The following is a 17,410-nucleotide window of genomic DNA, read 5'->3' as shown; positions in this document are numbered from 1 at the left end:
ATTGACCCAGTCTTATGGATCAGATAGATAATATGCTGCGACTAGGAATCAGGAAAACCGGTGTATACCACATTGTTAAAGAGTACTATGAGAAAGGAACCCAAAATAGCAATACCAAGGTTGAAGAGCTCCGCTTGAATCCCTTCCTCATTCGTCATCCTACTACTATTCACACATCTCATAGCCTCATTGATGTTGGAGAAAGTAAAGAGGTGGCAATGACACGAGGGGGTGAGGTGGAGAGGAGGCTGGTTAGAGATATCATAGAGGGTGGAAGTGTGAGAAAACAGGGTGGAGGTAGGGGGTGGTGAGGAAACATGGTGTGCCATAAGAGTTTCAAAAACTATAGAAGAGGCACAAAGGGAGGTACACTGTATCATGGAGAAGGTCTGCTTCTTGTGGGAAAGAAAGTGATAGTAAGCGATCCTCAATTGAATAAATGAGGGGGAAAAAGAAAGAGTGGAAAAATTTGAGCGAATCGATGGGCGAAAGGATTTGCAATCCTCATCAAATCATTGATTCTTGGGGCAATTACTCTTGAGCTTGGGGCCGCAAGAAAGGGAGGAGGTGTGGTTGGGAATGAAGAGGAGGGTGGACTACCACAAAGTGGCCACCAACGACTAAAACATGGAGCGAACATCCCCAAAATCAGTGAAGGAGTCCTTGGGAAGGAGACATCTAAGGTGAACGACAAAGAAGTCATGATCACTCTCAAAGAAGCAAAAGGAGGTAGGGGTGGGGGTGGTCACCTTTGGGGAGTGGGGGGAGGAGATGGGTTAGAGGGGTGGGCAGAGGGGAGACCCTTAGGGTAAGGCTTAGGAAGGCATGATCGACCAGGGGGAGGCGAGAGATAGCGAAGTAGTTGGAGGGGATGAGGGAAACACCAGATAGAGCATAGTCAATGATGCTTGGGCTGCTATAGTTAGGCGATTAGGTGAAAGGACCGAATCGAGGAAAACAGGAAAGTCCGTTTAGGATCACCAAGCTTGAAGACTTGCATAATTGTAAGAGATGACAACCGTACCTAGTGAGGGTTTCCTGACTGTCCTAAAAAAATGTTGCAAGCCTAAGGTGTTTAGATCCGATTTGATTGCACAAACTGGGTTAGACTCATGGTTGTAGAGGGGGGTGTGAGGGTCTCTGGTTCGAGCATTAAAGTCCCCTAGAATGATAATGTCACACATGGTTGAAAATTTGGTAATGCTTTCATGCAGGTCCTCAAAAGGGTCACCATACTCTAGGCTATGAACAATGCAGTATGAGGAGGCTGAGGAAAATGGCACACAATGATGAAGATGTCCCTGAAATGAGACGTTGTCTAACCAATATGAATCCACAAGTATTTGGCTGAATTGCTTGAATGAACCATAGAAATCCTGCTCAAGATGCGGTCGTGAACCAAACAAGCAACTCCTCCTGACCCTTTGACCCGACCAAAACACTTGACCTCATCCCTAAAAAAATATAGCGACTGGTAATTGGAGATGCCTGGAAGAGGATGAACAAGGCTCTCATGGCTTTTTGTAACAAGGAGAATGTCAACAGAGCCAAGAACATCCTGAAAGAGACCCAACAAGGACCATGAGGTGTCAAAATGAGGGTCCCAATCCTCCTTTTGTAGCTTTTAGGCCATGTGCTCGGAAAAATCGGAAAAACTTCTTTTATTTCGCTACTTTTCAAGAATGTTTACCATTTTTGTTTGTTGAAAAAACACTTTTTTTTCTTATTGGAATGCCTTTCTTTTTTAATTTAATAAGAATCATTCCCCTTTTGTATAAGCCTTTTAGGAAACTTTCAAGAAACTCCCTTTTAACATCATTTCATTAATCTATTAAGTGTTTTACTTTCAACTCTAAAAAATAATTTAATATACTTTAAAAATATTTCTAGCACTTAAAGTCACTTTTAAGCATCCCATCATTTTGAACTTTTCATCCTTTTTCCAATGAGCTATAACATTGAAGTGCCTAATAAATATAGTTAATTTAAGTGACAACCTTAGTGAAATTAACTCAATATAGCTCAATAATACACCCAATTAATGACAAGATTTGAAATGCTTTGAAATTGAAATCTGATTGTGTAGGAGTGATTGCGATGATGAAAGATGATATGCAAACCCAACTAGGTTAAGAAAAGTAGATGCTCCATCCAATAATCTTCGAGCCCAAATTGGAAGTTGGAAATAACACCTATAAGCATCATATGACTCCTCTAAATCCTCTAAGCTCCTCTAAATCCTCTAAGCTCATTGGAAACATCAAATTACCCCTTTGAACAACCTGACACAAATTTAGAAAGCTAGTGACAAGTACATTGCTAAAGAACTTCAAATGGGGACACACATATTTGTAGTCTAAAAATTGTGAAGTTAAAAATTGGATGTTAAACATTTTAAGCATCTTTTGAGGATAGGGGGACAATTGATATTTTAGGTGCAAAAGTGGACTTCGGTAATGAGGGGCTTAAGTTTTGCAATTTCAGATTTAGGGAGGAGAAGATCAACAAGGCTTGTGAAAAGCCTTTGCATCTGTTAATTTGAAAAATATTAGAGGCAAGAAAATTGTGTTTGATAATAAGGAGGAAATTGAAGATGAGGAGTATCTCACTCAATTAGAAGAGAAAGTGTTTGGGGGGACTTCTGTGGGGATTTTCACGAGAACGAGTAGAATGACTTTGAGGATGAATAAAGGAAAGATGGGGATTTTGAGGTGAAGAAAGGAGAATGTAATGGACACCCTAGAATTGCCCAAAAATTGAACCAATAATTACTCTAGCATTATAACATAATTTTCCAGTAATGACTCCCCATCTTGCTGCTACAATAATATGAATAGTGCTGCACTACAGTGCTGCTATAGTAAAATCTACCTTCAATCAGTCCAACACCCTCGTAAAATCATCCCTTGACAATGGAATAAGCATCGGAAAAGAAGCGAGAATGATATGAGTTAACACCCAATCCGCCTGTAGCTGGAAATGCGCTCAATCTGCTTATTAATGAAGCTGATAGCAATGAATTCCAAAGGCCAAACCCCAAGGGAATGACATCTAGAATGTCACAAGAGAGGATAGACATCCTCTAATGCCAAGAAGAGATCGGCAACTCACACATCAATTTTCTTCTCATATTCCACCCGCTGAATGAAGCCACTAATGCTCCCTTTGATTCTTTCTCCAAGGGTCCATTCCACTCACATGAGCAATGTGGGATAAAAAATGTGTGGTATAAAACATATTAAAATAATCACTTATGTCTCCCTTAGGCACCTCTTTTGATTTGCACACATCCCCATAAAAATACTTCAGGCATAAAAATATATTAGCTATCGGAGTCCGAATAGCACAAGTGATAGCTCGTCCAAAAGCTCTCGCCGCGGAGTATCAAATTCAATCACCAAAACTAGCCTCCCCTATGTCCTGCTGACTTACTAAAAATAGTAAGTATGCCTGAAACTGAGTAAATCAACTCTGTTTTGGCCCAAATTGGAGATGATTAGGCCAATACACTCTAAGATCCCTTTAAACCCTTCGTTAGCCCTTGGGACCATGTAGAACTAAGCTAATGCGCACACACTTGGTCGACTGCTAAAGTGGGTACATTACAGTTCGCCCGCCCCCTTTGAAATTGCTTGTCCTCAAGCAATCTTAGTTTGGCCTGCTAAATAACCTGCTCACTCTCCCATGTAGCATCCTCCTCTGACAGGTCTTTCCATTTGACCAAATACTCCTTTACTATCCTAGATCTGCGTTTCCTCTCTCGAGTGTTCAAAATAGCCTCAGGTACTAATATGAGCTTCCCCTCCTCATCCAAAGGGGGTAAATTTGTAGAAGGAACTACACTTTGACCAGTGGCTTTCTTAAGCCTCGATACATGAAATACATTGTGCACTTGACTACCCTCTGGAAGCTCAAGCTCATAGGCAACTTCTCCCACTCTGCGAATCACCCTATAGGGACCATAAAATCTAGGCTTGAGCTTCTCTGCTCCGCTCCCCGAGCGATGATTGCCTATATGGTTGTAGCCTCAAATACACCATATTCGCTACCTCAAAACTGTGCACTACCCTATGCTAATCAGCATACAACTTCTGCTTATTTTGAGCTTCTTGTATGTTCTCCTTGAGTGCTCTCAGGATATCCTGACTATCCTGCAACAGGTCTTTGGCTTTGGGCACTCGGCTGTTCCCCAAAACTAAATCCATAAAGTTGGGTGCGTCATACCCATACAATGCCATAAATGGAGTCATCCTAATGGTCATGTGATATGTGGTATTGTAACAATACTTCCCCATGTATAACCACTTGACCTACGATCTCTGCGGCGAAGTCATAGTTTCGGAAATAACCTTCCACCCATTTATTTACAATTTCCGTCAGCCCATCTCTCTGAGGGTGGTAACTTGTACTAGGTGTAAAATTCGTACCGCACAGCCTGAACAACTCCCACCAAAAGGCACTCATGATCTTGCTATCCCTGTCACTAATAATAAATCTTGGTATCCCATGCAACCTAAAGACCTCTCTGCAGAATAAATCTGCAACCTGTGCTGTTGTATAAGTAGAAGGAATAGTAAAGAAGTGAGCGAACTTTGCTAATCTGTCTACCACCACATAAATACTATCTCTTCCTTGCACTCGTGGTAAACTAGTGATGAAGTCCATAGAAATATTTTCCCATTTCCTATTCGGAATGGGCAAGGGCTGTAGTAAACCTGTAGGAAATGTGTGCTCTTCCTTATTTTGCTGACAAACTGCGCACTTTTTGACATACTTCTCAACATCATCCTTGAGCCCTCTCCATGAGAACCTCTCTCGGATCTGCCTATAGGTCTTGAAGATCCTTGGATGCCCAATTGTAGGTGCATCATGAAATGTCCTCAGAATATCCTCTCTAAACTGTGATGTAGAGATCAAATAAACCCTATCCTAAAATCTGATCAACCCATCTAACACTGCATACCTGTCATCTTGAATGGTGCTTGTAACTATCTCAAAAGCCCAATCATCTCCTGCATACTTCGCTGCAATTCAATCTCTCCAATCTCCTGAAACCTCTGCTAGAGCACATAAGTGAGGTCTCCAAGATAAAGCATCAACCACCACATTTTTCTTACCTTTGACAAACTCTATATCAAAGTCATAAGCCTGCAATTTAGTAACCCATTTCTGCTGCTGATCATTAAGATCACGCTGGCTCAAGAAGTATTTTATACTATTGTGATTAGTTTTGATCACAAAATGCCCACCTACCAAATATGATCGGAATTTGGCCAATGCATGCATTATGGCCAACATTTCCTTGTCGTAGATAGAATAACTCCTCTCAACTCCTCAGAACTTCCTACTCTCGAATGCAATGGGGTGTCTCTCCTATATCAATATTGCTCCTATCTCGTCTCCTGAAGCATTACATTGAAGCTCAAATGGCTTTGTGAAATTACGTAGAGCTAAAATTGGACAAGATGACATCAGTTGTTTGAAGTGGTCAAAACATCTTTGTGTTGCCTCTATCGATGTGAAGGTTCCTTTCTTGGTAAGATTTGTCAAAGGTGCGGCAAGCTGTGAGAATCCCCTAACGAACCTCTTGTAAAAACCACATAAACCAAAGAACCCCTTAAGCTGTGTGAGGTTTGTGGGAGTAGGCCAATCCACAATAGCTCTAATATTTTATGGATCAATCCGAATACCATTAGCACTAATTATATGCCTAAGGTAAAGGAGCTCGGTCATGCCAAACTCGCATTTTGATTCCTTGACATACAATGACTCTCTATCCAAAATAGTGATGCAAGAGCATCTTGGGTTTTCTTGCAATCCCGCATGTTTGGAGGGGTTTTGGTTAAGTGTTGTGGAGCTTGGCAGATATTGGTGTTCGGCATACTCTAGGAGCTCAGCATGGTCTATGGAACTCGGCATGGTCTTGGAGCTCGGCATGGTCTATGGAGCTCGGCATGGTCTTTGGCTACTCAACATGGTCTATGGTTGCTCGGCATGGTCTTGGGACTCAGTATGGTCATTGGTTACTTGGCATGGTCTTTGGTGGCTCGGCATGGTCTGGGAGGAGCTCGACATTGCTTAGGAATTTGGTGCCTGTTGTAGGCCGTGTAAGTAATTTTCCATAATGAGTTAGTGGATGAAAATTTCAGGGATTGAAGAGGGCCTAGATTTCTACCTATGGTTCAAAGCGCGAGTTCTAATTCATTCGGAGCTAGGAGATATTGCAATTTTACTCAAACATCGATTTTGGGCAATTAATTGTTGTTGTTGGCTGACTTGTGGCATTTAATTTATGTATTTGTATTTAATTTGTCTTCTGGGCCGACTTGTGGCTTAGATTGGTATAAGTAGGGGTTGTAGGGAAGTCTTTAGTGATTATTTATCCATCGTGGAGAAGTGGAGGAGCTTGGAAGAGCGAATTTGGAGAAGAGCTAGTAGCTGCGGCTTGGAAAACAAGGGGATTGCTTGGTGGGCTTGCGAGCACAAGTTGAGATCTTCCTGGGGGTTTTCTACCAGAGTGTGGATCTAGACTAGCTCTTGTTTGGATTGGGTCTTGAGGGATCTTGCAGAACTATTACTTGCTTTGTATTCGGCCTTAACCGGGAAGGCCTTACAGCCCGAGACATTGCATGTAATCAGTTATATTTTATGAATATATTATGGTGATTTGGTATCAGATCTTGCATTATTGCTTCTTGTTGTTGTGTTTCTGCTATGTGATTTTATAGTTGGGGGTTAGGACATCTCCTTTGGGGATTTTGCTACCTTGCACTGCGTCAAATAGACAACACCTCCTCCAAATGCTACAAGTGTTCCTCCTAGGTCTTACTGAAGACCAAGATGTCATCAAAGAAGACAGAGACAAATCTCCTCAATTGCCTCCTGAACACCTGGTTCATACAACTTTGAAATGTGGCAAGTGCATTGGTTAGCCCAAATGGCATAACCATAAACTCAAAGTGACCATAGTGACATCGGAAGGTTGTGTTCTCGATGTCCTCTTCTCTCATCCTGATTTGGTGGTATCCAGATCGAAAATCAATTTTGGTGAAGAAGCGTGCACCATGCAACTCATCAATCAGCTCATCAACCTAGGAATGCGATCCCTGTTTTTAATTGTTTTTTCGATGCACATGCACATTGTCCCATCCTATTTCACTAGAACTACTGCTGAAGCAAAAGGGCTTTTGCTAGACCTAATGTGGCCCATCTCCAATAGCTTCTTAATTGCCTTCTCTATCTCATCCTTGTGTTTTTTAGGATGATGATAGGGGGTAATCATGATCGGTTTGACTCCCTTCTCGAGCTTAATAACATGCTCTATTCCCCTGTCAGGAGGAACTCTGTGTGGAATATCGTCAAATACTTTGGCATGCCTGTCAAGTATCTTCTTGATATCTAGTGGATGACTCTTTACCTGTGGCTCCTGTGGGGTTGGCATGATGAAACACTCTGCTGCCCACTCTATGTCATTATGCCGAAAATGTCTATGCATTCTCCTTAGGGAGACTACTACAAAGGGTTCTTCCCTCATACTGGAATCTCATCTTTAGTTTTGCTAGGTTGAGTGTAACTCAACTAGCCAGGCCATCTATGTCATGTCGAGGATGACATCATAGTCTCCCATGTCTACTACACAAAACTCATCCTCCAACTCAAAGCCATCTCGAAATGTGATGTGAAGATTAAATATCTTCTGAGTGCATAATAATTTGTCACCATTAGCTACCATGACTCTAAACCCAGCGTGCTCAGTCTGTAAACCTCTTGTGGCTACTAACCGTGCATCTATGAAGTTATGTGTAGCCCTAGTTTCAATGAGAGAGATCACTTTCTGCCCCTGGATAGTACCCTTGACCCTAAATGTGATCGCCTTTTAAGCCCCTGTCAATCGTGCCAATGACCTATCATCTTTAGAAATGATGTTCTCCTCTGGAGTGCTATCTTATTTGAATTAGAGTGCTGATCCTCCCCCTTTGATTGTGACTCCTCCACTGGAAAATATTTCATTTGATTTGCCTTAGCCTTGAGAGGGCACCTATGAAATAAGTCCCAAGACTCTCTACAATGAAAACACAACTTCTTCCTCCTCAACTCATTCAGGGTGTCATTATCTAACTTCCTATTATCCCCGTTTTGTTGTGCATCTTGGTAAAAAGGTTTTTTGTCCTTATCCTTATCCTTCTTCGTATGTGAATCCCTAGGCTGAAATCTTCTCTTAAAAGAAGGTGCTAAGTCACGAGCCTTCTTAGTGGCCTTCTGTAGTGTAGTCGGGTCATGCCCCTTGACCCAACCCCTTAAGGAGTCTGAGAGTCCATCCATAAATAGCACTACTAATCTCCTATTTGAAATATCTATAACTAACACAACTAAGCTCTGAAATGCACTAATGTATGTCTCAATTGATCCCCACTGCTTGAGCTGTGCCAACTCTTTAAACTGTAATTTAGGATCTTTGGTATCAAATCTTGTTGATGTCAGTTTTGTACCACTACATAACATGTAACAATTAAACACTTGATATGAAATATCAAGTCCTCAATTCCTCTCTTGAAAAGTTAATACTTATGAAGACATAAGCAAGAACTCCAATGTTCCTTACACCTGTGGATACTAACTCAGTATATCGATGTGTTTTTTTGGTAATCACGTAGGTGGACACGTTATTCATTCGAAGATGACTTGGTGGTACTTCGCTTACTTGACTTGTTCTTTTCTCTTTGATCACTTTCACTTTCAACTACTCCTACCACTAAATACTTATTGCTCTACTACTGCTCCTATGGATGGAGCAATTAGGAAATGGACAAGGATCTAACCAAATGAAAGCTTGCCAGCGGTGTTACCTCCATTGGTGCGATGATTCTAAGGGATATTATTAGGATTTTCACATTGACACCCATCTTCCAACCCAACTTGAAGTACAAGCCGAAAGATGATATGCAAGTAGAACTTAGGAGCGATTGGACTAGATTACCACACAAGGCTTCCTAACAAGCCACTAGGATGCTAGTGGCCTAGTATATAGTTCCCTATCTAACATTCACTAACATCGCCATACAATTAGCCATCTACTTCTACTCTAACAATATGAAATGAAATCCTACTTTAATTTGAGAGATGAGAAGAACCATGCAATACACCAAAATGATCATGTATATCCACCATGCAAGCCACAACAATGAATAGAGAACAATTTGGATAGTATTTTGCCAACAATTCTCCAACATAACTCTCTCAAAAATGAGAGCAAAATGGCCTTATATAGAGGCTCCAAATTAGAATGAATGGCCGAGATTAAGAGGCAAAATCAAGGGCCAAGATTATATCTTACAAACCCTAATTAGGGTTACCATTATTCAACCAATTACATGAGGGCACCAACTTTGTGGGCCAATGAGAAAATTACAATAATTTGTCAACCAATGAGAACATAGGACACTTGACATGTTTTGATTGCATGCACATGAAAGTGCCACCTCATCAACCTTATCTTATAAATTTATTCAATCCTTGAGGTAAGGTGAAGCCTCAGATGCTTGAGCTTGTCCTTAAAAACTTTCTCATCACCGCTCGAACTTGCTCGTACTTGATGTCCTGACCTTGAAAGGATGAGGTCTTCATGCACTTGGGGTAATCTTGCCTTGGCCTCGATGGCTTCCTTGGATGTGAACTTCTTTGCAACTTGAGAGCCTTGCTCTTGGCCACTACCTTGAAATCGAACTTAACCACCCCATTATCCTTGCCTTCCTTAACCTTCCTAGTCCTCCTACCTTCCCATTCAAATCCAACCAAGCTAGCTTGGACGAATAGCCAAGCCTTACCCAGCTTCAAATATTTTCAAATCTCTTCTACTAATCCGCTCTTTCTTGAAATTGTGGGGCTTCTTGAATCTCAATCTTCAATCAAATTCACCCTTCTCCTGGTCTCATTCTTCACCAAAGCTCGCACTTCAACCTTTGCCGACTTGCAATCAAATAGAAGGGTTAGGACCCCATGTGGAATTGCTTCTAGTTTTGCACTGCCCTGAGTTGTAATTCTAGATTTTCACTTATAATTCTAGCCCAATCAAAATTGCCCTTTCCATTTTCAATTTCATCAATAAAGTAATACATTCAATTCTTGAATTGCATACCTTGAGCTAGGCCCATGATCCAGTTGAGAAGCATAATGAGATCTCCATATTCTGATTTTAAGTCTGCCACGATGAGTCTCGATGATCTGGTGACTCCCTTTTTTCCTTCGTGTAGCCAATCCTATTTTAGATGGATGAAATAAGCCTCCTGGTTATCTTGAAATGACTTGGCCACCTAGTCCATCATTACTACTGTTATACTTTTGTATTGAGGGATGCTAAATGCTTCTTCGATCACCTGTCTACTGATGTTGGTCAACACTCTCTTCCCATCATCAAAAATGATGGATTTACTAACCAAATCAAACCTAGATGCACATTCCATAACCAATTCTGGACAAGGCAAGATAGGAGGGAAAACCGTTGCATGTGCAATTCCATTTTTGTAAATCCTCTTTGCCATGGGGGATTGTCCTTCCTTTAGTTTGTCCTTTAACGGTATCATGTTCACTATACTGATATTGGTATCGATAATTCGCCTCATTTTTGAGAAGAAGGTGGTTTTGAGCATCATATCCTCTTTGTCTTTCTTAGTATTTGTTCGCTTAGGGTTCTTGCTTGCACTAACATCTACCATTCTAAACACTTATTTTTATACCTTTCCAAGTGATATGGACTACCCTTGTCGATCTCCATCCTTCTTTCTATCGATGGATTCTAATTTATTTCTGCCTTGCAAAGTCCTATCACTACACTTATCAATCTCCAATTTTCAATCTAGGGGTTGGACTACCACTTATTTCTACCATATCTCCCAACTTCATTCCTAAGGTGGTCTAGCTTGTTTCTGCCTCGCTAAATGTCCTATCATGGATTCTACACTTATCTCTCCAATCTTCAACTTATAGATGGGATGATGAAGTGGTGGATGATGAATGCAAGAAGAACCAAGAGAAACAAAACTAGACAAGAACAAGGAGCGAAATCCACTTAAGGACCAACTTTCAGCTTTAAATGAATTAAATTCACCTTTACTAATACTCGGGTCTTCTGTAAAGTTCAGATCAGACCTAAGAATTTCAAGCCCTTTGCAAATAATGATGCCCTAGCTGGAAAAATTAGAATTCTGTCCTCTTGAGATTGCCCATGCATGTACCAAAAAATCAGACTTAATCACATATTTTCTTTACCATATAATACTGTCCAGATCTGATGCAAAATCGCAGCTCCTCAAGAAAATCAGACCTCCACAAAGTTCGGCTCCACAAATTTCACCTAGGGAAAAAATCACAGCTCTATGGAAAAAAAAAATCAGACCTCAAACATGAAAATCTGCTCCTTAAAAAATTGCAAAGTCTGATAATGTTCTCCCTTTGCAAAGAAAAATTGCCAAAATGGAAGAAGGCTGCCTCAAAATCGCCAAGGAAAGGAAGAGACCTGCTTGTGGAATGAGAAATGAAGGGAGAGGGAAGCCTTCTTATACCCAACTCCACACATTCCTCCTAGCTGGTCGACTAGCCTTGGGAGAGGAAGAAAATTTAATTAGTGCACAATTCTGGCCCAGATTTAAATGCTTCATTAAAATTACCTCTTCCATAGTGAAATTTTGCATTTTTAATTACCGGTTAAGACCAAAATTGCAAAGCTAAAATTAATAAAGCCTTGGATATGCTAAACATTTTCATTTAATGACGTTTTAGTAATTAAAATATCATTTAAAATCGGATTTGGCAAGCCAAAATTGATTTTTTCAATTTTAATTTACCAATTTCTTAAAGGCTTTTAAAATCTTCAAGGCAAATTTAACCTATTTAACACCAATTTTTGCAATTTAATCCAAAATCGATTTTGCAATGTAACTTAATTTTTTAACAAAAATAAATCATTTCTCTAAAATCTAAAATCGATTTTCCTAATTCAATTTCACCATCACAAAAATTTTCACCAAAAATTAAAATTTTCCGAAACAATTAAATCTAAAAAATTTATTTTGAAAATGCTAAAAATCCTATAACTACATCCAATTTTCAAAATAAAATCGTCTAAGTCCAAAATTTTGTAATTTTTCCTGCTAGGTCTAGTCCAAATTATCAAGAAAGATGTTGTCTTTGAAATTTGTTCAGCCTAAGGATAAAATTACTAGTTCCGGAAAATCAAGTTAAAACTGGGTGAAAAATAAATCTAACCTCCTCCCTCTTGACCCGAAGGCGTCTAAGGTGTAAAATTTTCTAAAATCAAAATTTTTGGACAACTTTAAAATTCTTTTTGCCAAGTCGATAAAAAAAGGGGGGTCCCCAAAATTTTGGGATGATGGTGTGAAAACCTCACAACAAATCTCTCTATGAGTCTTTTAGTGAACTCATAAGATGTGATCTGATTATGCCCCAAGGTTACCATGCCATGGTGTCACCACTTATACATTGGGCCATCCAAATAAATAGCCACATACTTGATAGTCTCCTCCTCAGGCATCGGATTCAACTAGAAGTATGTATCTAACTTTTGCACCCAAGCTCGTGCAATCATCTTCCCCGAGGCATCATAATAAGGTAAATAAAGTTTCCCAACTTTCTTTCTCAACTCAAAGTTTTGATTTCTCCCTCCTGCTCTAGGCATGTGTCTCATCCTCAAGTCCATATAATCTCTGAGGGAAATATCTGCCTAAAACTCTAGTCCACTAGCCTCGCAATCCCTCTTGAACTGATCATGTAACTTGGTAATCTGGGGTCCGTTTATTGGTTGAACCGGATCTCTGGATGGCAAGGTGGGTAGAAGAGGTCTCGAGCTCGTTGTTTGAGCTGGGCGTGCAACATGTCTAAAGTTATTAGCCTCATTCCCATTGTTGCCATGTGCATTATTATTACCATTAATGTTATTCTCAGGACCATTGTTGTTGCCTCGGCCTCTTATTATCATTGCCCCCATTTCCATTGTTTGCATCACTTGGATTAATAATAACACCCATCTGTTTAGCCATAAGCTGCAACATTATATCCATTCGCCTATTCTACTCCTATTGCATATGCTGCCACTCCTCTAATGTACCTAGTAACCGTCTAACATTACCTCCTCTTGATCTGGACCCGCATTCCTGCCTTCGCCTAGTCCTGTATCCCTGTTATCTCGGTTACCCATACTGCTGTCTTGTTCAAAAAATATCTCCTTTGTGTCTCTATGACTGGATTCTATGTCCACCTGCATGGATGAACTAGATTGCTCGCTCTGTGAGTCTGAATCTTTGTTGTCTTGCTTGGGTATGGCGGAAGTTAATGGTTTTTGTTGCATGCTCAAACATACATTCTAAACCTATTTTATTTCTGGCTTTAGTGTTCTGACATTTCATCAAACACTTTTCCTTTTATCCAGTTGTTCTCAATTCCCTATAAGGCTTCCATAGGATGACAGAATTTAAAGCTCTGATAACACTCTAATGGACACCCTAGAATTGCCCAAAAACTGAACCAATATTTACTCCAGCATTATGACATAATTTTCCAGTAATGACTTCCCATCTTGCTGCTACAGTAAGATGAATAGTGCAACACTATAGTGCTGCCACAGTAAAATCTGCCTTCAATCAGTTCAAGACCCTCATAAAATCATCCCTTCACAATGGCATAAGCATTGGACAAGAAGCGAGAATGATATGAGCAAACACCCAATCCGCTTGTAGCTGGAAATGCGCTCAATCTGCTTGTTAATGAAGTTGATAGCAATGAATTCCAAAGGCCAAACCCCAAGGGAATGATGTCTAGAATATCACAAGAGATGATAGATGTTCTCTAATGCTAAGAACGGATCTGCAACTCACACATCAATTTTCTTCTCATATTCCACCTGCCGAATGAAGCCACTAACGCTCTGTTTTATTCTTTCTCCAAGGGTCCATTCCACTCACATGAGCAATGTGGGATAAAAGATGTGCGATATAAAACATATTAAAATAATCACTTATGTCTCCCTTAGGCGCCCCTTTTGATTTGCACACATCCCCATAAAATTTAATATTTAAAGTAACACTTTAATATTTTACAACTAAATTAATTGTTACTTTAATAATACTTCAGGCATAAAAATATATTAGCTATCAGACTCTGAATGGCACGAGTGTTAGCTTGTCGGAAAGCTCTTGCCACAAGGTATCAAATTCAATCACCAAAACTAGCCTCCCCTGTGTCTTGCTGACGTACTAAAAATAGTATGTCTGAAATTGAGTAAATCAATTGCGTTTTGGCCTAAACTGGAGATGACTAGGTCAAAACACTCAAAGATCCCTTTAAACCCTTCGTTAGCCCTCGGGACCATGCAGAACTAAGCTAACACACACACACAGTTGCTCAACTGCTAAACTGGGGACATTATAGAGAAGAAGAGGAAGACAAGAGGAAGGAAGAAAGGAAAGAAGATAATGTTAAAGAGGGTGAGTAAGAGGAAGATCAGGAGAAAGAATAAAAGAGGAGAATAATTTTGTTTATTTACCTTTATGTAAAGATGGTATTAAGGAAAAAGTTGTTGATAGGGATGACCTTCACAAGGGTAATCTCTTCTGAGTGGATGATGGATATGATAATAACACACACCCTGGGCATTATAAGAGTTAATTAGGATGACTTGCAGTTGGATTGGGGGAGATGGAGAAAAAGATGGAAGTAGGAGAGAATGTGGAGGATGGAAATTGCTTTGGGAAAACTTTTCTCTATCACAAAGGGCATAAAGAGGAAGGCTATGATGGGAATTATATTTAGCCATTCTAAAATTAAAAAATAGAAGTAGCAGCTAGGTAAAGACAAGGATACTCATGTGGCAAGCAACAAGAAGAAGAAGGCGAAGGACATTTAGGTTAAAGCAGCTTGGGAGGAGTCTCTTGGCTTCGTGTTAGGAGATTGGAACTTCATTTGTTGAATCCATTTCTATATCTGTGGAGTTGTTTAGCTATTTTTTTGCCTTTTTGTGTTATTTTTTGGTGGGTTGCTATGCAGGTCTATGTGCTTGCTTTCTATTTCATTACTTCTGATGTTATGCTCTAAGCTGTCTTTGTTCTAAAAACATGCAATCCGGACCCTTTCCCTGCTAATCTAGTAAACACATTATTAACCATCTTGTTTTTGAGATTTCAAATTTGTTAGATATTTTGTGATCTCTTTATTGACTTATATATTTGATAATAAGAAAATTTGTGGTCATTGTAAAATTGTTTTACTTATCTTTATGACGAGTTAGTGTTTTTTATCTATGCTTAAGGACATCTTGTTTGGAAGTATTTTGTTGCTACTAATATGGGAGCTCAATTTCAAATGAAGGCCATGTTTTATTAGTATAGAGGGAAACTATAATTGTGAAAGGGCACTTATCTTGAATTGCAGCTATAACAGTAGATCCTGTAAAGGCCATGATGAGATAATATAATAGCAAGACATTTGTCTTGTAAGAAACAAACTAGATACATATAGGGTTTCGGTAGAATGAAGTACAATGGTAGCAATGTAAAAGGTCTCGTGAAAACGAAAATACAAAGATGTATCTAAATATTAGAAATATATACACATAACTAAATGTAAAAAAAAATGTTTTAATTTTTGTCTTGTCAACAATACACACAAGTATTTTTGAAATAGTGAAATAATAAAAATTGGGTTTTCAAAACTAGAACTTAAAGTTAAACACAAAAATATTGTAACTTTTCAAATGAAGTTAACAATATAGGTAAATTTGGTATAGTAGTATAGATATCTAAAATATTTTTGAAAAAAATGTTATTATCATATTTATTAAGAGTTGATCTATTTTACTTTAATAACATTTAAAAATGATTTTATGTTATTCCATTGTTAATTGTTTTTCCTTTAAATCTATTTTAGTTTAGCTAAAAATAATTTTATTTGTTATAAATAGTTTTATTCTACTTAACAATTATTTAACAATTTTTGTTTCATAAATTGTGATTTTTCTTTTACCTAGAATTATTTTATTTTATTTATTAAGAGTTTTTAAAGAAACATACATGTTTAATGTGATGGATTACATAATATCGCTATTGGTAAGAGGGATTGCATAACTTATTTTTCAATTAGTAAGACAATATTGATATCGGTCAATTGTTGTTGGATACACTGTACTATTTACTTTGCAATTTTGTTCCTCTTGGCATTGATATAGTTTTTTCTTGTAATCTTATTGTTCACGATCGTCTTATATTTTAATTCTGATGGTTATTTCTTATCTCTTTTTAGGCATCCCTTTGATTCTTCAAAGTGGGGTCGCATTTGCAAATTTCTCATTTCAGAAGGCACCTTAGACCCCAAGGATTTAGTAGAGCCCAATGAGGCCACCAAAGACGACTTGCTTGTGGTATTGTGGTCTCTCTTAACTTCCTTATTTTCTAATTTGGACAATGAAATTTGAATGTTAATTATTTTACATGCGGTCTCATTTAACTTTCCTATTTTCTAGTTTGGATTCCTTTCAAAATGTATAGATTTAGACCAATGAAGAAAATAGTAGAATTTATTGATAGGGATTTCCATAATTGCAATCGACAACTTATTGCCATGGGCGAAAAAAATGATGTCGGCAAGTGTTGGAGATATGTTAGAAACTTCTCAGGAAAATATCCGGAACTTTAAAAATTGCTTAAATTAAATTAGAGGCACAATTTTTTTGCAAAATCCAATTAGGACATGCATCTAATGAGAGTGAATGATTAAACAAACCAAACTAGCTGATCTAGATATATATAAATGGAAATAGGATGCAAAATTGCATCCCCATATGGAATGCTGATGGCTCGTAGCCATAGTCTGAACTCTAAAGAAAAATAAAAATAGTAATTTGTCTTTATAAAACTATAAGCAAATACAAGTGTCAAGTATAATATCAAAATAGTCTACATCTTCCTCTTCCCCTTCCTAGTAGCTCTAGTAAAAACTAGTGGAATGGGAAGGGGTATAGGTCTATTATGGCTATGGTTGTGGTTGTGATTTGACCTCCATCTTGGATGTAGATGTGTGTGTGTCTATATATATATATGTATGTATGTATATGTAAATGGTGTGTTCTCATTCATTGCGTAAATGTATGCATGCGAGCTTTTTAAAGGACACTATAAAGATGATAATTTATTTATATTATTTGTATTTACAATATTAATAAAATAATATTATTATTGGTATTGAATAAATTACTATTTTTTATTTAATAAAGATAAGGGAGAACAATGCATAAATTATTAATTAATTTCGTAATTATTTCCATTACATTGATTCATTCATATCTTAATCAATGTTCATTGCAATCGGGCCTTTACTTACCTCAAATTTGCTCCCTTTGACACCCCTA

The 17,410-nt window shown here is 38.5% G+C and overlaps 1 protein-coding gene across 5 annotated transcripts in view; it reads left to right on the top strand.

Moving 5' to 3' along the window:
- Positions 1-17,410, top strand: part of HDA2 (histone deacetylase 2) — a 182,503-nt gene that overhangs the window by 38,214 nt on the left and 126,879 nt on the right. For all 5 annotated transcript variants that reach the window (XR_016361841.1, XR_016361840.1, XM_089817999.1 and 2 more), the window contains one exon: positions 16,306-16,423. Coding sequence is in view for 3 of the 5 variants with exons in the window: in XM_089817999.1 (XP_089674125.1) it covers positions 16,306-16,423 (118 nt within the window). In the remaining 2 variants the exon portion in view is untranslated. The remainder of the gene's footprint in view (positions 1-16,305; positions 16,424-17,410) is intronic.

The sequence above is a fragment of the Cupressus sempervirens genome, chromosome 1 (assembly GCF_028749045.1).
Source record: "Cupressus sempervirens isolate cs-2001-9-10 chromosome 1, ASM2874904v1, whole genome shotgun sequence".
NCBI lineage: Eukaryota > Viridiplantae > Streptophyta > Pinopsida > Cupressales > Cupressaceae > Cupressus > Cupressus sempervirens.
The sequence above is the reverse complement of the archived record's forward strand: the minus strand, read 5'-3'. Positions and strand labels throughout refer to the sequence as shown.